This window comes from Centropristis striata, chromosome 19 (genome assembly GCF_030273125.1).
Source record: "Centropristis striata isolate RG_2023a ecotype Rhode Island chromosome 19, C.striata_1.0, whole genome shotgun sequence".
Classification (NCBI taxonomy): Eukaryota; Metazoa; Chordata; class Actinopteri; order Perciformes; family Serranidae; genus Centropristis; species Centropristis striata.
In genome coordinates, this window is record NC_081535.1 from 16222864 (window position 1) to 16249539 (window position 26676).

The 26676-nt window shown below is 39.3% G+C and overlaps 1 protein-coding gene across 1 annotated transcript in view; it reads right to left on the reverse strand.

The window, feature by feature from the left end:
- LOC131992057 (astrotactin-2-like) overlaps nt 1-26676 on the reverse strand; it is a 344657-nt gene that overhangs the window by 281880 nt on the left and 36101 nt on the right. The window contains exon 2 of the mRNA XM_059357417.1: nt 3926-4113. Coding sequence (XP_059213400.1) covers nt 3926-4113 — 188 coding nt within the window. The remainder of the gene's footprint in view (nt 1-3925; nt 4114-26676) is intronic.

The window sequence follows — 26676 nt, forward strand, 5'->3', positions numbered from 1 at the left end:
TTATTTTGTTTCTCCAGACATCACAGCGAGTATGTGCAGATTTTATACAACCTATAAAGTACACAAATAGTTCAAGTCAAGTTATGAAGACAGTCGAGCTGCAACTATAAGTCAACTAATTGAAAGACAGCAAAATGATTGCCAATATAAATCAGTTATTTGTTAAAGTATCTTTTCATGAAAAAATGTTAAAAATAAATAAATAAGAAGATATCTGCCTCTCAAATTTCAAGATTTTCTACTTTTCCCATTTTATATCCTATCTTAATGAATATTTTTTTAATTGATAAAACAAGACGTTTAAAGACATCACTGTGGATTCTGAGAAACTGGGATGGACATTTTTTTCAGCATTTTCTAATTTTTTTTAAGACAAAATGATTAATCGAGAAAATAAATCAACAACGAACACAATCATTAGCTGCAGCCTTAAAAGGCAGAGAACACTGTTGTGCAGTGAGAGACAAGAACCAAATGAGACAAACAATAGTCATATTCATTTGACTCATGTTAATGTGACTTTCTGAGGCACAGTCACAACAGTGTCAAGCACAATCTTCAATAAAGTGTCACCGAAATTGTTTCGAGGGGTGAGAGAGCTGGAGGTAGGGCTGTGAGCAGGAGAGGCGAGAGGACTCTTGAGAACGCGGAGGTGGAAGGCACGAGGAGACTACGGTGCACACGGAGAAGAGGGGAGAGACGGAAATAGAGGAGGTGGTGGGATGTGCGAGGAGAGGTGAAGCGGAAAAAGTCGACAACAGAAAAAGGTGCGAACACATGACTTGGAGTTGGACGGGAACAGAGGCAGACTGTATAATCACAGCCAGGAGTAGTATGTCAAGTTAACACAATGAGATAAAACACTTAGAAAGTATTGACATCCATAAAGGTAAGATGATGTTACCATATATATCTTTTAAAATGCCAGCAGAGAGAGAGGATGGTCAATTAACACACAGAGGCTTGTCTGGATAAAGGTCAGTGCAGTCTGAAGAGGAGAGACTATTTCAGTGAGAGAATGCTACAGAATAAAAGGATATAGAATCAGCTGCATTGTAGCATGTCAATAAGATCTCCAAAATAAAGGAAAGCATAGAACAGGGCTGGGCAATTAATTTTCGCAAGGGGCCACATGACCAATACCACAAAGGTTGCTGGGGCCGGACCAAAACAATATTAATCTAATCGTTTTATAAAATACAGTAAATTACCTACCTTGAGGTTTTTGTATTATAAAGCTTGTTTTTCATGTTTGTAAATTTAATTGGTGTTTTACAATGTTGTGATGCTTTTATTTTTATATTACTTTGAAAGGTGCCGTCCAGTGTGAAACAGGTGCTTTAATTTTGGATAATTTTGGCTTTGTGTGGATATGCAAATAAGGTGTAAACTCATTAAATATTTGCATATATTTTCAGGACATAAATCTGAACATTGGATAAAGCAAATTTCAAAGTTATTTTATTTTGTCGATATCTCAGATTACATTTTTGTTACAGAATGAAATTGTGATATCTTCTTTTATCATTTCACAAATCAAGAATACTGCCAAAAGCCATACAAAAAAAATTGTCATGTTATTAGGAACAAAATGTTCCATAAATCAGGGTACGAATGCTATACAGGCAAGCCCGTCTGTATAAAATGTCAGAATAAAGTTAGGAATAAAACTAATGTCTGTAAGTGCAGCTGAGGTTGAGATTTATGACTCAAAAAAATCAGAAAAAAAAAAGAAATTTGAGAAAACAGCCTTTAACGATTTCATACATTCTTGAAATGGAAGTTATTATTTGAAGACAACATATCGAATCTAATTCATAGCAACAACAATATTGTGGATGTAATATACATGACATTGTGCAGGAGAGTGGGAGCTTTCTAACGATGCCTGTGATGATGAGGTTTAGACTATGTCTGCGATACAGAATGCCAACTTTTAGTGAATTTGGTAGAAATTTACAGATGGAAATGTATCAAATATAGTAAAATGCACACCTAAATCTTAGTTTTAGATGTTTTCTATCCACTATTCTGAAAGAAAAATTCCCCATAAGCTCAAAATTGACCAGTACATGAATAATGTTTTTGCCTGTAGTGTCCTGCCCTGAAGAAATAGTAAATCCTTGTAGGCCGTAAAGCTGCAGTATGGTGATAAAAACACTCCATACAGGAATACAGCAATGGATACAAAGAAAACTCCCATCTTCCAGCCATCACTGTCAAACCAGCTTTCTACTCCACCTGCTAAGAGTTGGTAAGTGCATACTTTAAAACGTTGACACTCCCCCACACTCTGACAGCATTGCATCAACAAGAACTAATACACCAAGCGGTGCATCAGTGCTTAAGCCATGCATCCCTGCCTTCAGACTGGTTTGACATTTGAAGATCTTAACCTCCACCCCTTGACTTGTTGTAAACAAAGTCATTATTCTTCCCCCTCATGTATCAGTCCCACTAAGTCAAACACTTCCTCAGTAGCAGCTGGGAGGACCAAACACTTTGAAAAATCACCATACTCATTATGCAGTATGGGGTTGAGTCGATGCTTATCTAAAGTGCATTATCACCCCAAGGTGTCTCCACACACTTAGCAATAAAATAAGATTAACAGCATCAACAAACGCAACTCTGACTCATTAGTTTGCAAAAGTTACCCTATAGATTTTTAGAAATATCTGGTGATCGCGTCAAAGGTCTTTTAGCAGAATCACACATAAATATATATATATATTTATTTTTTTTATTTTTTTTGGGGGGGTGGGGGCTTTGTTCCCATAGGCAACATTGTACCATAATGGTGTACAAATGAAAAAGAGAGTTTTTTTCATTAATTTTAATTAATGATTTATAATTTATTTAATAAACATGTGTAAAATATTCAGTAGCTTCAACAAGGTACAATACAAAACATTTTAAATTGAAAAACATTATGAAAGGGACTTTTTTAACCGGTTTCTTGTCTGAATGTTGCCTGTAGGCAACATTGTACCATTGAACCAAGGACCCATTGAAATGAATGTCTTGAACAGTCTAAGTGTATGAAGCTATCAAAAATGAAGGTTTACTCAACAATCAGTAGGAATGTATTCTTTTCAGATGGAAAAGGGCCAGGAAATGAGTGCTTTTTTGTGTCGCAAAATGGCAAAGCTGTTTCCTTTGGAAAGTCTGTAAAATAGGGTTTCAATATGGCATCCTGGAGGTCATGTGACAAATATAAAGCATTGCTAGTGGTTCCCTATACTCTTCCCTCTTTTTTAAAGTATCGCATCACTCAAAAAAAATGCATTGTAGAACTTTGACAGGCCAAAAATGGGTATGTTGCCTGAGGGCAACATCGTACCATAGAGGGTTAAGTTGTTCTAGGCTATGCTAGTTTTAGTGTTTCTGTGATATGTGAATTCGTTATTTGATGCTATAAAACGGGGGTGTAACGCCATGATTGACAGCTGTGATTGACTTGTAATTGGTTGGGCGAGTGTATGGGTTGGACCTTGATAGCTCCAGTTACTACTGCACGGTCTGATTCTATGGCAGCTATCATAACCAGACATTTTGGCTTTATTTTTATATAGTGTGCGCAATTTGAGCCGCGTTGTCTATCTTTATATATCAGAATATAAACTGTTCTTTAAAAGAGGAATGGTTTCAGAAGTCAAACATCCACATATGTTATTTGTGTCAAGTTGTTGTCTCATGAGCGACGCGGCTAACAACCTGTGCCACTTTGTGATGTGAAGTTGCTTAAGCTTGACGAGAAACAAATCGAAAGATAGGCTAACGTGTCTATACTATACAGTTGCAGCACTATACACCCCATTTGAGTGTCAGATTGTAATTATGACGCTCCGTGAAAAGGTTCTTAGGAAAGAAAAGGCCCAAACAGCAGCAACCAGCAGTCACACACAAGGTGTTTAGAACTCACCATGACTGAGATGTGCAGCAGATGCATGTGTTCGTGTAGGGCGTGGGCAGGCTCCCGGGCCGTGGGCTGTGTCGTCTGGGCTTGAAGCTCAGACTCAGTCATGGACACGTGGAAGTACAGCGTCCCATTTTCCAACCACTGCTGCTTCCAGTGTACCTGAGAAATTTCTTCTCCCGTACCCGACATCTCTGCAGAGAACAAGGAGAGAGGGAAAAGGGACAACATTTAATTCACAAGAAGTTTACACTTAAACTGTGTCTGGTAGAGTCTGTTTTCCTCACCTCATTGTGTGAAAACTCCTAAGAAAAAAAGCAATCTAAATAGCCTGTGAGGAATAAACCAAAGTTCAGATGTGACTGTTTGGTTAGGCATTAGTATTCCAGTGTGCCGCTCTGTCTCAGTGCACATCAACACTGCGCTGCAACTAGAAACCTTGAACTCTTGAATAGCTGGACAGACTTCTTAGGCTGTCATAATTTTTTTTTGCATTTGTGCAGCTGGCTCTGGAAGAATTACTGTCAAGCCATTGCATTGCTTAGCTGCTTTGATGAAATCTTTATGACAACAACTTTTTCACCCACGTTATTATTAGTTAGAAATTGCTATAAATTTAAAAGTGGCAAGCATCACAAATGTTTCAGCCACCACAATTGACAAAATTATAGACTAAATGAGTCACAGATGGGGAAGGCTTATTCCTGTTAATATCCATTTGTTTACACTTTTGTTTATTTGTCAGACAAGAAACACAGACACAAAACCTCTACAAATGGGAAGACAATTGATTTATCAAGCTCGATTAAATTCATATGTCCAAAGCAGTTGTAGAAACGCTGTCTCACCATTCAATGTCCCTTGTTTATCTGCATAAATCATCCCACATTTCGTACCGATATGAAACCATTAGCTTCAGGCCAGTGCTGGCAATAAGTATCAAACATCAAAGGAAAGCTGGAAGCATTTAAAAGCAAAAGAGAGAGAAAAATGTGAAAAAAAACAGACCCAATTGCAATTTATGGCACAATGGGAAAAGGAGATGAAAAAGAGCAGAGGGATCACTAGTTTATCTCGATATGGATCATGGCACAAGAATCTAATGCTATCAAGTGGGAGTGGTTGTTCAGTAGAGGAGTACTGAGAAGCCTCGGGGAGCCTCAGATTGCGAGGCTTGATACAGTATTTGTCATGGGGTTGGTTGACAAGGGCATAGACATCTGCTGACATCTCCTATCAGCGGCAGGTAGCAAATGACAAATGGCTTTCGGTGCAGCTGGTTATTAACCCGCTGACTCTGGGTCAGAGGACATTGATGGCAGGGGAGGGTTATGTGCGCTATGCTCAATAGTGCCATGGGCCCTAAGGTACAGAGAGGGAGCATGCAGAACAGAAACCCTCTTAGAAAATGACAGAACTCCTAACACAAGGAATAAAGACCTCATATCATCTTACTTAAAGGGGACATATGAAAATCTCACTTTTTCCGTTTTTGTGCACATAAATATGGGTATCTGGAGTGCCGAGCAACGCGCAAACTGTGAAACAAGGACAACCCAGTCAGTTTCTTTGTGGGCTGCTTAGATCAGGAAACATGTTATTCTTTAAGTCATTCAGATTTGGCTCCCCTTCCTATGTCTCATTCAGGCTTTGAGTCTTTTCTCATGAAAAAACAGACTTCTGTGATTTGTTATTTGCCTTTTCTTTCAGTTTTCAGCTTCACTTTGGTTAGGGTTGTGCACCAAAAATACTTGTGTTAGAAAGGTTTTCTGTCAAAAAGCTCTGAAGAGATTACTTTTCCAATGCTGACCAATTAGAGCAGATTGGCCTTTTTCCAAGAGGGGTTCTTAGAGAGACAGGCACTAAAACCATACATTTCGACCAGACGTTGAATATATGCATACATCCATCAACTGGTTTAGAGCAGATTAACAAGGCTGCATAAACGCACTTTGGTCAGAAGATGGCAGTTTAATGTGTTGCTGTAGGCTAATCTGTCAGTCAACAGTAGAAGAAGAAGAGATTGCACAAGAGAGAAAAAACAACAAATAAAGGTTGCTAATCAGACAACTGTGGCCACCGATGAGAGGAAATGGAGGGAAGTCTTCAGGAATTGGATTCAATTGGGCAACTTATAATTGTTCTTTCATGTCAACTCGTCTTGACCGGCAGAGCAGAAACAGCTGATTAGTCATGCGAGTTGAAAGTTCGCTAAGTCAACTTATTCAGATAAGCTAGTTCCATCTCCCATTTGCGCATTAACATTTTTTAAAAAAAATACAAAAACCACCTCAAGTGCATTTTTGAAAGTTTTTGAATTTTTGTGTTACCATCAGCTTTTCTCATGCGAATCTTTTAAAATGTGCAGAGAAATTTGTTGATGGAAACGTGATTAGTGTGACAAAGATAAAATCGTCAGCATATCATGTAATCATTCTAGCAGAAAAACAAAACACAGGAATTAACCTAAAAATGAACATATGTCCCCTTCACTGTAGGGCTGGAATAAACAATTGTTTTCCTTCTACCTTTCTGTATCTTTTTCCTTAATTGACCTGGTTATTATTACTTTAACTGATTTAGACTATAACCTGTCAGCAGCATGTCCACTTGATGGTGAATTCTTCAGCTTGTTTTTCTGAGACAATAAATCCTCACATGTGTGAAGCAGGAACCAGTAAAAAAATTTTGTTCCCCCTTTATATATTAGTCACATGATTAATCAATATTCCATGTATTCTGAATATCGCCTCATTGATTATTTTAAGTCTAGTCAGGGTAGACATTATCTCATCTTATATTCTAAAGCATACTCTTAAAGTACACTTTAAACATCCTTCCTCTTATACTGTAGCGATGAAGTGTTCCATACTTTTGCTGACTCCAGCTTATGGTAAAATTTTGTAGGGTGTGAAATTCTTAAATGCCATAACTGCTGGCTATTCAACTCTTTATGTTTAATCTGTGGGCTGAAGACACACTGCTTGACCTTTCACCTTGACTGGAGATAAAGCTTTGTCTGCCGGGCCCGACAGTGAGGTGCCTCCTGCCATCTGTTACCGTTTTAAACGGGGCTTATCAAGCTCCTGTCAGATTTACCTTGGAATTCTGCTCACGTGCTTTATGTGCATTTCAGATAGCTTTAAATAACTCTGATTGTGTGTGACGCTGACACTTAGTTTGATCCAAATTAAAAGTGATTTTCATGTGAACAACTGAAAAGCGAGTCTTGCGGTAATAGAAGCAATGGCATGCAGGATGGATGGACAGTAATAGAGTTTCGAGTGCTGTTACCTACCTTTGTACAATTGTTATGTAGATGAGGATGCTCAGTAAGCATGCTATTTAAAGACAAAAGGATTGTGTGTGTGTGAATGTGTGTGTGTGTCCTTGTCTTTTGTGCTATGAGGCTTGTCATTGGGCACCTGGCCAGACGTTACTGGGGTATAGGTGTATGGCCTCAAGGTCTGCAAGTAATTCATTAGGAGGAACATTATTAATGTGTATACGTGCATATGAGTGTGTGTGCCTGTATGTGTGTGACTGACGCACGTATGCTCCCAGCAAGGGTGTCAGCAATACAGTGTCTCCCAAACTGAGTCCAAGGACAACCAAAAGGAATGCCATAGTGAACATTTCAGAGGGAAAAATGTCTCCATTAGCTGTATGGATCACAGAGAGATGGAGACACATCATGGTGCTTGGATACTTACAGGGTAAAACAGCTTATTTGAAGCACTTTTTTATGGGTTATCAGCATTGTGGTCATAAAGCTCCAGTCAAAGAGAGACAAAAAGACATTATGGCTGCCACATTATTCAAAACTGCTCAAATAACAAAAAAGTGGAGCTTTGCAGAATCATCCATTTATCTGAATCTGAAAAAGGGAAGCCGTGCACTGCAAATAATGCATTCTTTCCATCACTGGTTTTTAAAGCAAATACCTCATGCACTGTACCAATTTAGACCATCTGTATTCATTGCGTCAATAAAAAACATATGAAAATGACTTTAGAAAAATAGTATAAAGAAACCTACGCTCACCTTGAAGTAAACTGTGGAGTAGTAGTACAGGTCTGACTGTAGTCTTCTTACTGATACATTTAATCTGCTGAGAGAACCTTTAAATTACTAGCCTTTACAGTAGTAAACATGGATGTCGAGAAAAGGATCATGTCCAATTGCACCAACAGGGCTGGTCACAACAGCATGCAACAACAAACTTTGATAAAAAATTTCCATTGTGGAGGACTGCCTTTCTTATTTAAAGTTCATTTTCAGCCTGTGCAAGTTTTCATCTCTGCCAAGGAGGCTGTTTCCAATGTGATTTGTCTGTCAGAAGAACAACCGGAAAAGGAACCATTACATTTTGGAGTAAATCCGAATCACAGGGTACAGGGAACAATTAACTTTCAAGATTGCATGACAAAGCATTTATGCTGGATTCATGTGGTATCAGAATAACCGGGGAAAAGTACATGATCTGTTCCCTGTTGTCTTCATCCTTACTGGAGACAGCTATCAGCATTTTGTTTAGGTGCTCTGTGCAACAGAATACAGCACATCTTCTTTCTAGCATCCATGTTGTTTAGTTCCCACTTAAAGCTTTTAAACACAGTTGGAACAGTTTCACATCTCAGGAAATGGTACGATCCACTGAGCATGTGAATGCACCATTGGCCTTGGGAGAAGTCTGCCATTGTGACTGTAGTGTTGTTGTTTCTTCTCTATGCTATATAAAAATTGACATGAAGCAAATTGCTCTTTGGAATACAGGAATGCATCTTGAATGCATGGTAGTTTTTTATTGAAATAATTGTAAAGCAGGTAAGCAACAAAGTGTTGTAAAGGATACTGGCTGCAATCCATTGTTATGGTCCTTGTGAGAGAAACTGTAATTGCATCAGTAAAAAACTGGACAATATACACAGTAGCCTTGTCCTCGAGAATACACGCTAAATAATACTCTGTGCACACTATACATATTTCTCTTTAATTCTTCTTCTTGGGCAGATTTTGGCTGATTGTGAAAGCTCTCTTTACTGAGTGAGTGAACTTGTGTTCAAAGTAGTTCTGCAGGGTGGTGGAGCAGCGAGCTGAAACGAGTCTGATCTGCGCCTCCATTTTCTTTGTAGTGAGGTCATTTTGAAAAAACAAGACTATAAAGAAAAAATGATTTATCTTGGGTGCTTCTTCACTTTGATTATTCATCTCATCATTGTTAAGGGAGCTGCACTATCATTTCCCATGAGCAACTGACAGAGTTCAAGGTAAAACCATGATAACAAATATCCAAACCTTGGTTTTACTCACTTTTTATTTTCCTAAAAGTTTGTATAACAGTTGACACAAGTTTGGTCCAAATCCTTGATATAGCCCCCTTATTCTTTGCTAAGTCTTCTTTGCAGGTGCTTAAGATACATGTGAAATCTATTGAACACTCAATGTCAGCAGAGCTCTTATTACAACAGCCGGTGATCATATAAGTGCTCACTCTGCGTCTTACTGAGTTTTTCTTCATCCCCTCTGTTTTATCTGTCTGTCTTCTTTAAGATCTTTCATCTTCTCTTCATCATTTGCAAGGTTTTGCCGGGCGTACTGAGTTCAATTTGGAGTTTATACTGTAGTTTTCATATTCTTTGAATTTTGCCTTGAGCAAGACTGATTTCCACTTAGGAGGCTCTCTCAGAGCTGGATATTTGATGAGGTTGCCCACAACCACTGAGTAAAAACAAAAAGGCCTGGGAGCCAGCACACAGTGGATAGAACCCTAAACCTGAATACTTGCATCCTACATGCATGCTGCTTGCCAATAAATAAATAAATGAATACATTCATTAATTAATAAATGTCTATAGCAAAAATACAACAGTGAAAGCTTTACTCGAAAGCACCTGGGTGCGTTAATTCAAGATTTAATCAGCAAAATTGAATCAGCAGCAGGAGAACATCAGAAGATAGGAGACATCTGTTTGTAACTTTGTTGTAACACATTAATCAATGATGTATTTTCAAAATCCAGTCTGCCACCTCTATCAAACCTGAACTGCACTGTTAGCAGCTGCAAGTTGCACACTGGAACTAAACGCAGACAACCCCAATTAGCAAAGCATTGATCAAAGAGCGCCGCAAGTGGCTGCACTGTTCACTAAACCAACGATACGCATTAACACATTTTTAAAAAGTCCACTTTCACAGATGTTTGTTTGCTTTCCTTTGTACAGATATCCATCATCACATCCACCGTACTGCGCAGATCTGGTCCGACTGCCATCTTGCTATTAGTTCTTTCAATTTGCAGAAGGCATCTGTCCTAAAAACACACTACTTCCCCAGTACCAAATACACCATGTTTGGCATTGGGTTTCCCTTACAAACTGGCAGAGACCAAACCAGAGACAAAAAGTAAGGGAATAGTTGAGTTTCATTGATCAGGTAGACACAAACAACTCTACAACTCAAAATTTATACAAATGACAAGGGAAAAAAATATTTCCTTTGTGTGATTTGTCAGCATCTCTGAGTGTGGTTACAATGGACTCATTGCTGCCCCTTGTAGCACTTGCACAAACCAGTGGTGGTCCCTTTACAGACCAATCAAAAAGCCAATTAGATGAAACAAAACACAAGACAATTGCAATGCCCTTCCCCAGTCTGCCAGTTCTATTCAGTGTCTGAAAAAGACAATACATTTCCTAAGAAAGAAAGAAAGAAATAATTAAACGTAATAACTTAACTGAAACCATAATGAATTCATTCATTCATTCATTCATTCATTATCCTTAACCACGTATCTGCACTCGGGTCGTGGGGGGCTGGAGCCGATCCCAGCTGACATTGGGCGAGAGGCGGGGTACACCCTGGACAGGTCTTCAGACTATCACAGGGCTGACACATAGAGACACGCTCTCATTCACACCTACGGGCAATTTAGAGTCACTCATTAAACCTAAGTGCATAATATGTAAAAATGCTGCATGATAAATAGGAGGCTTCAATAGACCCTATGATCGGTAATCAGTATCTGCCAACACTGCTTCCAGTAATCATTGATTGGACCCCATAATTGGAGCACCCTTAGTGACATTGTACATATGTTTTAAATAGTAGTCCATTTTTATTGCAATTATTTGTATATTTTTCTCTCCGTCTGTTTCTGAACAGAGACAGAAGTCCACCCCTCCTAAGCTTGCTACTGTATTTATGCCCTACACCTTGAAGAAGGATGTTTCTCCATACAGAAGCACATAAAGGCTCCATGCAGAGTTCAGTCCGTGATGGAGAGGGAGTGGGGAGAGCCCAGTTTCAGAAAGGCCCCAGTTCTCGTAACCTGTCAGCCAGTGGCAGATGGTGTTTTCCACCATTAGCCACAGAGGGCAGTAATGATCCATTGTGATTATGGATGCAGGTTAATGTTGTAGTGAAAATGCCAATCCAGCCGATATCAATTCATTTTACCCCATATCAATTGCTTGTACAATGCTGATTAGTAATTTGTTCATGAATAGTAAAATCCAGCCTAAAACTGAATATATTAGAGGTAGGAATCACCAGAGGACCCTCGATATGATTTTATCCCGATACTCGAAACACTATACAATATTATTGCGATTTTAAGTATTTTGCGATATGGTGAGTATTGCGATACAATATATTGTGATTTAACTGTTTAACTGCATTTTGAACAGGTCACATGACTGCTTTGAAAATCACCATGAAACAACAAAAAATTGCCTAAATTTGCAGTGTTATTTCAACAACTACACAACACGATATCCAGACATACTGACATGGTACCTATGGATTCCTCTCCAGTATATTCCTTAAATTGACTGACTACAACGTCCAGAACGGCAAAAACGGCGGGCAGTCAGATTGCTAAATATCAATACTTGGCGGTCATGAATCTATATAATATCGCCATGCAAAATATCCCGATACTATGCTATATCGATCTGTTCCCCCACCTCTACAATATACATGTACTGGTCCAACATTTCAGTGATTGAATTAATCAACATTGGTAGCTTCTTTCGCTATAAGTGGGAAAAGATTGGTAATGAGGTCATCCAGAGATAAATCTTGGAAATGCTCCACTGATCATGAACAACAGAAAACTTCAGCTGGAACAGCTGGAATTCATTTGAATGGCATGTCTCAAAAATTTCAAGAGCCAACAGAGTCAAAATCTACTCCGGTGTCAATGGACCATCACCCAATCGTATTACCTCAATACATCTTCGTTTTATACTCAATGCTATTATTTCCAGCTAGGGATATGTTAGTCTGTGCAAATACTCAGAATTACTGTCTGTTTTTTTTTATTTATTTAAACAATGCATTCAACAACAGAACTACCAATTATAGCACAAGGCTGTTGTTGATAATGATAATTATCGTCAAGGTTGCACTGCCCCAAAAGTCAGCACATTCAAAACACAAATGATTCCAGCATTGCGATATTGTCTATAGAGGGGGACAACATATGAATGCATACTGTATATACAGCGTCTGCTGCCCGCCCACACAACACACATAACACGCGTTTCCGCAAGGTTGGCTCTCATCAGTTTAAAGGTGATCATAGCAGTGCAGAGTCAGTGATTGTGCAAGCCTGACAGCTCCGTGACAGTTTGTCAGCTCGGCAACAAGCCCATGTCATCAACATTTACTGAGATGAAAGCTGGCACCCTAAAGGCACTTTGCTGCCTGTCATTACATACGTGGCATAACGCGTTCGTCTTCCACTGACTGCGCCCCACATCTCATTGCTCAGGCTGCCTTATAGTATGGATGGCAGATGAATATTCAATAATTCATTTGAGGGAATAATGATGGATTCATAGGTTTCAAATGTCTCAGCCCAAAAATGAAAGCAAGGACAGAAAAGGAGAAGTGAGAGCATGTGAAAGAGAGAGAGACAAGCACACAGAGACAGAAAGGGGTACAGGATTTATCAGTCTGACACTCATCAAAAGTGTTCAAGAATATTAGCATACCTCTGAGACATTCAAATTCTGCCTCAAAACGCCTCTGTCACCTGTGACAATTGCAAGTTTTACACGTTTTCACTTTTCAACTTCACACTACGCTCAGCTGTCGACAGGAACTGTTCATCAGCTGCAAAACAAACAGGTTGAAAAAATGCATCCCTTAACAGCTACTAAATCATCTTGGTGTCATATCCTCCCATTACCAAAATGCTAATTGTGCCATTACCATTTAAAAATGACCGGATGGGAGCTATGGAATATTTAGGCAAATACAGGATGAGCTACAAAAAGCATACAACGTTCCCTTTTCAAATTTAACACCCATGCATCTAAATGCAACCCCAATGTCTCATTACAAACACTAATGAAATGGCTGGCATTCACATAAAGACCGATGAAAATGAACACAATTAAAAATGCATCAAGGCCTTTTCTTTTCGGGGAAATGTAAGGGTGTTATCTGTACAGGTCTGACACACAGTGTGATACCGTGCATGAGTGTGTTAGTTAAAATTATCAGTCTCCCTCCAGTATCACATAAATTGGTCCGTGTTGTGCTCTCACCATCAATGAGCCGTACCTAAGGTCAACTGACACATTTTAAGGCCATTTTGGTGGAATTATTTTTTTCTGTGTTAAGTCAAATTGAATTCTTATCACCTGCATAAATTAAGTCAGTGAACGCAAATCCAAACATTTGAGCGCCATGAAGCTCAGAAAAATATGATACAAAGTAGGGATGTACCTGAATCTGAATATGGGAAAGCTCAATTAATGTGAAGGGAAAAGATGTTTATCGAGCTAAAGTGGCTTGAAATGATTTGCAGAAGAAGAAAAAAGAAAATAATTGGCATGTCTGTGCATCAGCCACTATGTTCCCTTAAATAGATTCATATTGTTGTGGATGGCTACAAGATACAATACATTCCCACTCATTTCATTAACTATATAGAAATGTGATAGCTATATTCAGTCTCCCCAGTAAGTGTAACAGCGCTCTCCAAAGTACCTTGGAGTGCCACACACGGACTCAAGCACGCCCTCTGTTCAGCAAATCACAAATATGCCGGTATGGGGAATTCAAGATGGCGGCCCGCGGCTACTGAGGAGGAAGAGGGCTAGTTCGTCCAGTGTCTGCTCCGTTAGCTTGCCAATCCCTGGCAGCGGGTTTCCAGTCCGTGTTGTATTTTGTAGTGTTCGCTTCTCACCTTTGGATTTATCCACTGGCTCCAAAACTCCTGGCTTCCACCGACGGTCCTTCTCCGACGTCTGCCGGCAACCGGGAGGTAAAGCCGCGGTCAAAGCTGGTTTATTAGACGCCGGAGGCGCCACTTAGTTTGGGTTTTGTTTGACCAACTTTTATTTTCAAAAACTGACTATTTTGTTTATTTATTGGGTACCTGAAGAGGACTAATTTTGGTTGAAAGAAATAGACTATTTTTGGTGTTTTGGCTGTGTGAATTATGTTTTTTTTATGTATTTGGGGGCACTGAATTGTATAATACACTGTGTTGAATTGCAAATTCTTGTGTGTGTGTGTGTGTTTTGTGTTTAATGGGTCGCCTTTGGAAAAGGTTGCTTAATTTCTGGTTGTTAGTAGGTTCTAGGGTTGCCAACTCCCCGAAAAATAAATAAGGGACACTTCATTGGCAGGGCCGGCCGACCCGAATGCCTTCACCCATCCTGGCGTGGTGACATTTTTTAGCCCCTTTTTTGTAAGTAAAATGATATTTTTAACAATTTGACTCGAACCTGAATTGAATTAGATGCATATTTTTGTGTGACATGAATACATGGAAAACAAATGATTATCCAGCAATTCACTTTAACACAAAATAACAATTAGGCCCTGTTCTTCAAAGATGTAGTGGAGTTTGCTGATAACAATTTGATTCACTCCTTTTGTTGGCTTTTAAAATGCAGCATGTATGCAATTGAATGGCCATTTTGGAAGTTTATAGCATTCCATAATTCCAAATTGGTTCAGTAAAAAGGCATTAAATTCATGTCATGAACACATGGGGACCTGGTCTAAAAGAATGCACTGGAGTTTGCTGATAACAAATTGATGTATTTATTTTATTGGAGCAGCATGAATACAATTGAATGGCTATTTTGGAGTCTTGCAGCTGACAAACGGGCCGTAAAGTGCAATGTAATTGCGCACTGAAATTTAAAGTGCAGATGGCGTGACCGCAGTACTGGAAGCATGTTGTTTCAGATCAGTCAGTCCACCATGGACTAAGGAAAAAGAGCACCGGCACAACGTGCAGTGTGCTTTATAGATGTTATCACGCACTTTTTCCACCCAGGTGCTTCCTTTTACCCATTCTTCAGTATTTTTGCATCCTTTTCTGTTTTTTTTCTCGGAGGGGTACTAGACACATTGCTGCTCGAAGGTGTAGCGCCCCGTAAAGCAGTGTCGGCGTCTGTGTCACTGTCACCTACGCATGCTGCTTTGTTGTCTTCTGCTATCTTCTCCTCGACCAATGGGATGAGCGTATTCTGTATCGTCATACTCGTGTGTGAATATGCTGTCAGTTCATTGGTCACAGAGCAGGACGGGCCTGGGAACAAGTTTACCGTAAGTTTACATATAAAGCGCCCTGTTATTAAATTTTCATTGGCATTTACTGACTATTTTTTGACTGTCACAATAATACGGGACAAAGTGCGTCCCTTTTCACCTCAATACGGGACGGGTGCTTTTGTTTCTAAATACGGGACGATTCCGTTTTTCAAGGGACGGTTGGCAACCCTAGTAGGTTCCATGCATGGGTAGGCATGGGTCCTGTGGAAGTTTGACGAATCAAAAATAGAAAAGAAAATTGTCAGATTAGCTCTGACTGGCACCCCGGCACTGTCAAACCACTACAATGTGCATCTCAATAAATTAGTTAATTTATTAGTTATTTAATTAGTTAATTAATATCATAGAAAAGTTTGTTTATGTCAGTCATTCATGCCTTAATTTATTCTAATTATAATGATTAAGGCTTACATTTAATGAAGACCTTAAATTCAGTGTATCAAAAAAATAGAATATTACAAAAGACCAATTTTAAAAAGTATGTTTAATATGGAAATGTTGGCCTCTGGAAAGTATGTCCATCTACACTCAATACTTGGTTGGGGCTATTTGACTTGAACTACTGGATATGGACTTTTCCATGATATTCTAATTTATTGAGATTCACATGTATGCGATTGTGAGAGTGATAAAGAAGAGTAACAAGAGGAACAGAAAATGATGAGTCTTTCATCATTCTTATGAAGTTGAATTTTGGTGGTAAAAACTAAACAGATTCCAGAACGATTCCTTCTATGTGAAGCCTATAAAAAGTCTGGTGCATGTTTTCCACTTTCAGACGTGTTGCCAACACACACTAACATCAGTTTATTCACTGTGATTTAGCACCAATGTCAAGTAAGTTCGAAATGTTATTTCCATTAGAGAATAAAATTATTAAAATCCAATGGCTGTCTCCAAACTTAATCAAAAAATTCAATCAGCAGTGGTACGCTTTCTGAAGTGTGGCACTTCTTCCACTTTGCTCTTGCTTTTGTTGTGTTCACTCTATGGTTCTAAATGGTACAAATAAAAGGAAGTGGTAACATCTAGAACAGTGGCATGTCCACTGAAGATTCACTTCATGAAATTAACAATAAAAAGCAAAGAAAAGAGAAAGCTGTGAGTATTTCTCTCCGGTGAAGACGGCTAAGTGCTGTAGACTGCTGTCTCTATAGTTCCTTGCTCAATCAGCACTGTGGGATCCGATTCTGTTGACTCGACACCTATTCTGTAGTTGAACTGTTTTCCACCTCTCCTCCCTACAAACTCACCACTGCAGTGGCCACTTTAAACACACACCCGACTTTTCCCAACTTCAAATCTATATGTAAAATTTACACCACTACTGATGTTCTAACTGACTAAACAACAGCAGTTTATGAATAAAACTTATTTGTTCAAAAAGCTTTTTACCATTTAAACTTGCCTGACAAGCTGTCCTATAGGTATTTACAGTGACTAATGCAGTGCATTTTCAGTTCCCTATGGTTCTGCATATATTGTGTGCCCAAGAAAACAGCCATTCTAGTTTAATATCCGTGCTGCAGGAGGATCGTTACAGGATTCGAGACAGTGAGTCCAACTTTGTCCTTGGAGATTCTTAGTGGGGTCCTCTGAAGGATCCCCTGTTAACGAGAGGCCCTGCCAGTGCCACTCAGGCCTTATCACTGATGTCCACACCCACGCTAACTCCTACTGTGCTCAATCACAGCGGCAGCTGTTGGACTGCGTACTGACCACCTCCTACAGAAAACCAATCATATTTTTCAGAGACACCGCCAGTGAGCCTCCCAGCATGAAGGAGAAGGTGACTTATGACTTCTGAACACACAACCAAAGGCGTGGCACTAACCGTATTAGGCAGTCGCAGTGAGTGTCTTAAAGAAAGACCATATTTCATTATTTTTCCCTCCCCGATAAACATCCCTGGAGTTAAGAGAAAGTCAGCCTTATAATGCACCTTGCCTCTGTGAAAGCATCTTTACAGGAAAAAAATATAACTTGTAAAAGAAAACACAATATAGACGTCCACATATATTGCTAAACACCCTCCTACATATTTTCCAATAACCAACACAAGGGCATAGTAAGCAATGCATTATAAAAACAGCCTTTGTGTTATAGCGGGGCTAACAGACCTCTGGGAACCTGTTGTGACAGTGTAAATAGAATAAACAAATAGCTGCTTGCCATTGAACCCACTGTGGCACAGTGGGACCTGGATTATCTCCCATTAGCAGTGAATACATTCTGTCCCGTGTGTTATCATTCATGTGTCTATGTGTGTGTGAGTATGTGTATTTTATGTGCACGTACCATACCTTTGTGTGTCTCTGCATTGTTGCTCAAGGTCACTTCAATTTTGAATTATTTAAAATAATATTTTAAAAAGCCCCCTTGCAGATTTTACTGTGCAATTAAGTAAAAATATCATTTTGGTTTTCCCCGGGAAATTAGCGCCATTAACCCACTAAAAACAAGTTAAAGTGTAATTTATGTGTGGATCTATAAATGCTTTGTCCCTTGCGCTCTTCAGGATTAGTGAGGCAGAGTGCCAAAAAACAGGAAAAAAAATCAGGAGCCCTCCTACTCCTAATGTATTTAAAGTGACACATTAACGGGATAAACAGTCCCCTTATCTGCTGAGTGCATAGGCTTCTTCTAAAACACTACAATCCCATTAACAAGACCTATTCTGATTTCACATCTCTTGCATTATAGTGTAAGGCTTGTCCACCGATGGGGGTTGTCTGTCTGTGCCAAAGCGGGAGGCCTGGGTGTAATAGTACACACATTAAGATTTACTAATCCTTTGTTTTGGCCTCTTCAATTGAGACCTCGGTCAAATAAGATGGGTAGAAAGCATTGACACAGTGATGCTGAACTGCATTACAGCATCATCTCAACACTGTGCCAAGGAAAGTCATATGGCTAATGAGAAAACAAGGCTTAAGCCCTCAAGATATGCAACATGGAGGGGCTTCACTGGTACTGAATAAGAAACAATCTAGTTTTCTTTCTTTAAAATATTTATTTCTGTTAAACGTGGGGGATATTTAATTGGTTGAGAATAGAGTGGGGGTTTCTGGCATAGCTTCACCTACTTGTAAGGTGCACGGCGAAGGGAAAGAAGTCTAAAGAGGTCAAACATCCAGGAAAACTTGAAGTATATAGAACAACTTTATTGTAAGGTCTACAATGAAGTTGTTCTATATACTGGAGTTTTGACCTTGTTAGATATTTACTTAGCCGGCCACAAATGACCATCTGTGGTGAAATAATTTACCAAGACCACAGATGTATGAGTCCAACAACATTTAATTGAATTTGCATAAAGTCCAGCAAAATAAGATCTGGTGCCAGTTTTTGTGACACGTGTTGCACAAAAAAGGTTTCCACCTGATGGACTTAGAATATTCGTCCCAGAGAGGAAAGATGTATTAGAGAAATAATATGTAAATGGCCAAAGTTCAGTGATTGAGTATGTTATAGATTAAAGGTAACACTTATAGTACTAAATTGAAAATCAATTTATATGAAAACAAAAGTAGAATTGAAAAAATTGGAAATTTGACCATGTGGCCTCAGTGTGGCACTATTCAAATAATACAGCAGCTGGATGGTTTCTTTGAAAGCCCTGTCTTGGTCCTGGTTTCAAGGCCAGCTGTAATTGCACTCACAAAAAAACGTGGCCTTGCAACAGCAGACAATAACGGCCTTGTAACAACTGACCATGGTGTCTTGAGGTAACCCAACTGAAAACACACTGGTCAAGGATTTATATTGGGAATTCCACTGGGACCTTTCCATATCCTTGGATATGGTTAGGAGGAAATCATAGATAGCTTGGTCAAGGATATAATATATAATGGGTCATGCCCATCAGGGGTCGCCACATGGGATGTTTCTGTCCACAGCCAGCTCCCAATGCTGCTGGACTTCAGCGTCTGCTCACTAACCTCACTCAGAGATAGCTTCAGGATCAGAACTCAAGTCCTGCTCTAGTAATTGTACACACCAGTGGGGATACTGTGGTGAAATTTTGTTGCTTCTTCTGTTTTTGATTTGTTCTCAGCAGGTCAGAGGGCGGTGCTACACAGGCATGTTGGCAAAACCAGTCCCTTCAAGTGATAACAGTTCTCCACTGAAAAGACGGGTACTTTGAAATCTGGGTGACTCCATGCTGGCAGACTCATATCTTCACCTTTTAGTCCGCAAATGTTGATATGTCTCAGCTAGCCATTTGGGCCTTGGCACCAGCCTACGATTGCTGCTGTGTCCCTCAGGCTGTTCTTTTGCCCCTTAATACATTTTGTCATAGCACTGGCACAGAAAACTTTGCAAGGTAAATGGAAATTAGTCTGTGACTATTTTCTTCTTAACAGGAATTTATCTAGTTTGACATGATGAGCTTGACACCTCGCCAGCTGCCTGCAGGATCCATCTTCAGCCTGGCAGAGACTTGGTGGTGACATACATGAAGGTCTTAATCAGTCTCAACCAGGAAGTAGATCATAACTCACTACTCTCTGGCTCTGTACTGACTTTAATGTCAAGCCTGTGGAGAAATAAGTTGGTGTGCCAGAGAGGAAGATATCATTACAGATCTCATATGCACAACAGACTAAAATACGAGCACTTAATAATGGGTAAACTTTTGAAAAAGATCAGCCTGAATGTCTAAGCGCTATTGTTAGTTTATTGCTGTGTGTTTTGTGCTGAAGCAACACCTTTTTTTCTGAACATAAATCAGCAAACAAAAGGCAAATTCTCTGTTCATATCTGGGAAACACCGATTCAAAAATGGTTACTCTGACAACAATATATTGCTCTGAAAAGTGGGGCTGGGCAAATGTCTCGGCAAGGGATTTTATATTATATTATACTTTCATATTTTATCTGTCTGTTTGCAGGATTACGGAAAAAAGAATGGCCCGATTTTCTTGAAATTTAGTGGAAGGGTGTAGCATGGGCCAAGTAAGAACTCATTACATTTTGGAGCAAATACACAAATTAATTTCCACTTTCATTAACATTGCGAGATAGATCATTTGTGTGGCTTTCAAATGGAGTTGGAATAATCTGAAAAATGTGTTTCCACTTCATATTTCATGGCTCACCAGATCTACTGCCATCCGAATACTGCAAACAGCCATTATGTTGTTGTTTAAGTGCACCAAGCATTAAATACCCCACATCTTTGTTGCTTCCATGTTGGGTCAACATTACAACGTAAAGCTCATGAACACACCGAAGTGGGAAGAATGACTTTTCAAATCATGAAAGAGGACTCTCCAAGCAGCCTGTTCTCCCATCAAAAACGTCAATATAGCTTGTGTGTCTCTGTATTTCCCCGTCCGCTGTAACGCGTCCGCCACCATCTTGCTGACGTAATAGTGATTGACAGCCAAGTGAAGTTTAAAACGGCAGATTCCACTGTTCAGTTGGAGGTTGGGGTGGTGGATGGGTCGAGCAAGTGCCTGATCACCCAGGACAGCAGGATTCGCTTCCCATGTGAAAACAAAAGTAAACCATTTTTAACGTGAATCACATTTTTGAACGTAATTTACGTTTTTTACGTAACTTGCGGCAGTCACGTGACCCTTGTAACTACTTCGCTTCTGGCATTTACGTACATTTATTTACTGTTTGACCTGTATTTTATAATGCCTTACGAGGTTTTTTTTGCCCTGAACCTAGGTCAGTGGTTTTACAAAATAAATCCACAGAAACTGCAGCCTTTTTTACAACCGATAAGCACACGTGTGTGCTTTTTTTAGATTGCGCCGTTGTACCGCGAGGCGCGATACGTACCTACGTGACATCATTTTTATGGTCCTGACACACGACCTCTTCTGCTGTTTATGTTGGAGAACTTTTTGTTCCAAGGTGCATTTCAATGCTCTGTTGGCCTTTCGCCTTGGTCTGCATGTTTTTCATGTTGTAAAGTGTATTGAGTATGTGCTTATGTTGCTCCCCTATCCTCATGTTATGCTGTATCTCTTTTCTTCCATTCCTGTCTTCCTGTCCTGTCCACCCCTTTGTCATACTGTATGTATGTTTATGTATATGTACGGATGGGTTGATGGTAATTTCGCTGTCCAAGTACTTGTTACTTTGTTCAATGACAATTAAGTTCTAATCTAATTTTGTCTAATCTAATGTCACAAAGCGCCATTATAGTTCAGATTATGAGATAAACAATTATATATGTTAACACAACAATTAAAGATTATCCTGAATTGATGGCTTTAGATCCTCTACTCTACTTTCAGTACGATATCCTTTACACAGTTCCATGGCGGATCATGAGATAAAATGCCACTTTCAGTCCGGACAATTAATCACAACGTACCAAATCTCTCTCCATGGCATCATTGCAGTAGATGCTTCATAGGTATTTTCTATTTAGAGCTTGCCAGGTGGCAACCTTTCTGCAACCTGAAAGAAATGTTTACTGAACCTGAAGAGATTACCATTCTGCCCTGCACAGCACTAAAAACCTGAGAATTATTTGCAGCTCCTACTTTCTTGTGCCATTTTTCATTGGCAGCTTTCATAAATCTCTGCCACAACTTTCATGATGGAGTAGTCATTGCTGGCAGTTTCTATTCCATGTCTCCCTTGGGTGCAGGTTCCAAGGCAAAATTCCTGCTGCCATTAGTAATCTTAAAGTCACTTGATTTATTTCTCTTCAAATGTCTTCTCTGAATACTTAAAGGTTCAGAGTCTGGCTCCTCGTCAGTCTCTCTTCTTACAATGCCTGAAGTGTTGTGTTGCTTGCAGTTGTGCATTTCTTTGTCAATTGCGGAATTTTGAGGCCTCCGACATTTACTTATCCATTACCATGTTAACCTTAGATCTCTGCGGCCAATGTGTTCATACCTCTTATCTCCTCCCCTACTCCCCTGAGGCGGTGTGTGTTGCAGAGTGTGGGCTTCCTTTTATAGAAAATGTTGTTTAGGCTGACAGCACACTGTCCTAGCTAAACCCTTTTTTTTCTTTGTCAATTGAGAATCATGTTCTTGGTTGCTACTACTGTAGTAAAAAGGACATAACTTATACACCATTGTAGTGTATTGAACTGAATAACCCTCTTATGACCCAAAACTGCCCTCACAGAGTTCCTCCCACACATGTGCCTGCTCACTCTCTCAGCTGACATAGCAATTTTTCATGTGCATATAGAGTAAATGTTCCATTTTACGAATACATTAAAATATCTTCGAGTGACAATATCTGGTTCATATTTATCTTGACAGAGATGCACTTAACATGATGAAATGGTCACTTCTGGTCTTTTAGTTGACAAAATGCCCACTATTCTCAAGATGCAAGTACATATTTATCCATTGCTGACTTGGAGAAATGTATAATGAAATCAATTAGCATTCTGCAATCAAAGGGAAAGTGAAATGCACACTATTTGCATGTATATATTTTCATTGTTTCATTGGATCTATGGGGTAATTTCAAGCAAATAAGAGGTAGGAGAAGGACAAAAACAGAGGAAATAAAGCTGGCAGGATTCAGTCCTTGGCCAGTGAAGGGTACATATGGTTCCAGAGAGACTTAACCACTGGATTTAGCTGGGTACACAATATGTCCAACACTGGCACCGACTGTAGCTATAGCCACATTATACTAAACCATTTTCCAAGCCCTTGAAAAAAAAGCACTTTCCAACAAAAAAGGAAATATCTGTGCAAGAAATTATTTAGAAAGAGGATTTGACAATTAAATCTGATCTGCAGCATTTTATTTGCGATTACAGGGTCATGGCTGAGGTTCAGAAAGGAGAGCTGCTCCTCTTTATTTAAAAAAAGAAGTGGTGCCATTTCATAATGTCCTGTGTTCTGCACTTGTCCATGTGATGGACTGACTTATAGGAGTGTGTTCTAAGCTGCTAAAACTGTTCAACTGGAGCAGTCAGTTATTCAACAGTGAAAATTCTTACAGTAATTAAAATCATTGCAAGTCACTATATTGGCATTGTCTTAAAAAGATCCGCCTTTAATTATTTCAGTTCCTTTGTCTCACCTGTCTTTTAGGTTTCTTTCTCTCCCTACACATGGAATATCTCTTCTCTTGCAGGTTTCTATGGTATGGTAAGACGTGTACAACCCTGCGATAAATGAGCCACTATGAATAACGCGCCTATGCTGATTTTTAAGAGTTAATTAATTTCCTGTAGGCAAGGCTGTGTCTCGTGTGATTAATGATGGTAATGCCATTGGCATGCTGACTTGGGTCCCCTGTCACTGTAGATAAATCAGTGGTGCACTGTAAGGCGTCATGCCCCAGCTGTGTCCAACATATTCACTTTCCCTGGCTTCCTGACCTGAGACACAATAAAGGGGGTGACTGTGGATGTACATGATCATAAGTCAAGTGCTTTGTTACTCATGAGACAGTGACAGAGAAACTGATAAATGTGTGTGGTGGATTTCTATAACTGCCCAGCCTGTATTGAATATCTTGAAGGACTATTCATTACTCGCTACAAAATATGATTAGGAAGAGCACTGGAGTCTTCTAATGTTAACCATATTAATTCCTTTTAGACTTGTAATCCCACTGTTCCACCTTCAGGGCCCTATAACCACCAAGCAGAGAGGCTTTTACAAAGAAGACAAAAAACTAGGACTAGACCATGCAAGTATTAGGTCATGTCCTTTGGGTTTGTGTGGAGCCTTAGGGAACATGTCCCGCACTGATTCACAGAAATGAATTCTGAGTCAGACATTACCAGCCCAATATCCCCAGTAATAATGTCCATTTTGGGCGATTCTGTAGTACATGATTTATGTCAAAGGCCAATGCAGAAAGTAGAACTTTCTTTTTTATAGTGAGGCAAATAGCGAGGATGTAAAGGTCCAGGTGGTGGATGTTCTTTTAGACCTACAACTGATATGGAATTTTCAATTTGCCAAGAAATTAACAAAGTACTTTTAAGATAAGATAAGATATCCCTTTATTGGCCCCCCACGGGGGAATTCAGATGTTGCAGCAGTACAGGTATAGAGTCAAAATAGTAAGGTAATATGAATAGAATAATTAAAAAAGGAAATAGAATAAAGATAAGAAATAAAAAAAATTGTTTGAAAAACTTGTCAAACCAAACCAACATTACCATAGTTTCCAAGCATTGGCATTGACAGGCTATGGAAGGAATACATATGGTAAATGGTAAATGGACTGCTCTTGTAAAGCACTTTTCTTGTCTTAGCAGTACACTGGTTTATACACCATCAGTACCAACCATTCATACAACCAATGTTGCAGCATCGGGAGCTTGATAAAGAAGTCTAAGAATTTACAGTAGATTTATAAACAGAAAAAAAAAAAGAGTACTTCAAATGTGCTTTTTTAAGGCATGGCCATGGAAGCAGAACACTTGTACTTTATGCTCCATGCAGACATCCGCTGGCTAGTGCAAAGCTTTGTGTATAAATTGGGGACCAATTCAACTAATTCTTTCTTTTCGGGTATAATCATCACTCAGGAATCTGAATCTGAAATTGCAAGGACAACTCGATGCTTATTGCTTGCGACATGTTCATGACTCATGATTTAGAAGGCAGCTGAATCTGTCCAAGTGTCACAGAAAAATAAATGATTGGAAATAATTGTTGTCCACCTAATTGGCCTGATTCAGGTGCCCTATTTTTGAATTGTTGAAGAAGAATAAAAGGAAGGAACTGCTTTAAGCAAACAACTATAATTGTAACATTTATTTTCAAGGCTTGGTCCATTCAAATACTTACCAATTGTGATATACAATATAAAATATAATATTATATGAAGACTTAAACACTGAAACTGGCTTTAAATGCTGATAATATCCCATAACACTTCTAAAATAGATTAGTGCATGACAAATAATCCACATGTAGATTGTTCCCAACCATCCCTAATGTCCTAAACACTCTGTCCACCTCCTTGTGCAATGAATAAAGAGACCTTAATCCAACTTAATTCATCTCTTTTGTTTTCCCCTCCTTCCCAGATAAATAAATAAGTGGGGAATCAGAGTCAACTTGGCATGGTATACTTTATTAGCGTAAGAGGCTTATCGTCAGCATATGAACCCAGTTCCAATATCACTCAGTACTGTATAAGCTTCCAGCTCTGGATACAGTCGGAACTGACAATGAAAATGAAAAGTAAAAGAAGATTAGGAAAATCTGTGGAGGACCAGAGAGACTTCAGCAGCATGCTTGATTGAAAGTGACAGAAACATCATGAAAACTTCATGCAACAAGTACAGTGAAAGGAGGTCCACTCGACAGTCTATTCTACTGTGAATATTCACGCTGACATCTGTTCTGGGGGAGGAACTGGGGAATTATCCATCACACATTAACTGCAGGCAATGAATCAAGGATTATTCTCGCTTCATACCAACTCCCCATCATTACAGTTGATAGCAAATAATTGGTATTGTGAGGAGAGATGAATTCATATTTATCCATCTAGCTCCCTTTGGAAGCCAAAGGAAAGTAATGGTTCCCAATCTTAAGGACATTTGACATCAACTCCTTTTGTATAGCTTCAACTTGTCTTTGCTGTTTGAATGCTGCTGCAATCAGTCGCTTATCAATTCCTGTATTGATCATATTTCATTATGTCCCTATGCCAGTGAGCATCCATCAAACAAACACACCTTATAGGTCAATAATCACAAAATATTCAAGTTACTTTCAACTTTTCTCCCTTCCATTTGAAAACCTATTATTTATGTAATGCTTGACCTGCAAGTAAGACTGGTGTCAATGAAGCTGGTTTGGTTGGATGGTACAAGAAATAAATTGTATGCCATGCTTTTGACTTGAATAACAGCCCATACAACACCAGTAGTCATATGAGGCTCCCCACTCACAGAAACAAAATTGCTTGATGGATGAAAAATGGAAATAAATCTACTCTTAAAATAGACCTTTAGCCATTCGTTGGGCAAAATGTGTTATTTGACCTGGGTGGGAGCCAGAGGAAAGGCCATAATCCAAAATCCCTCTGTGTAGTGGTAATTTCAAGACATTTGCAACGTGTCAGGCTGCCTGCACTTTTTAAAAGCTCAGGAGGTTTTTCCAGGTGTAGTTTGTTTGCTCTGGTCTGACTCAGTTCATGAGTTTGCAAACCCCTTTGGTTTCCTTGATGTTGGATTGGATCGAGATTGGATCCTGTCCCAC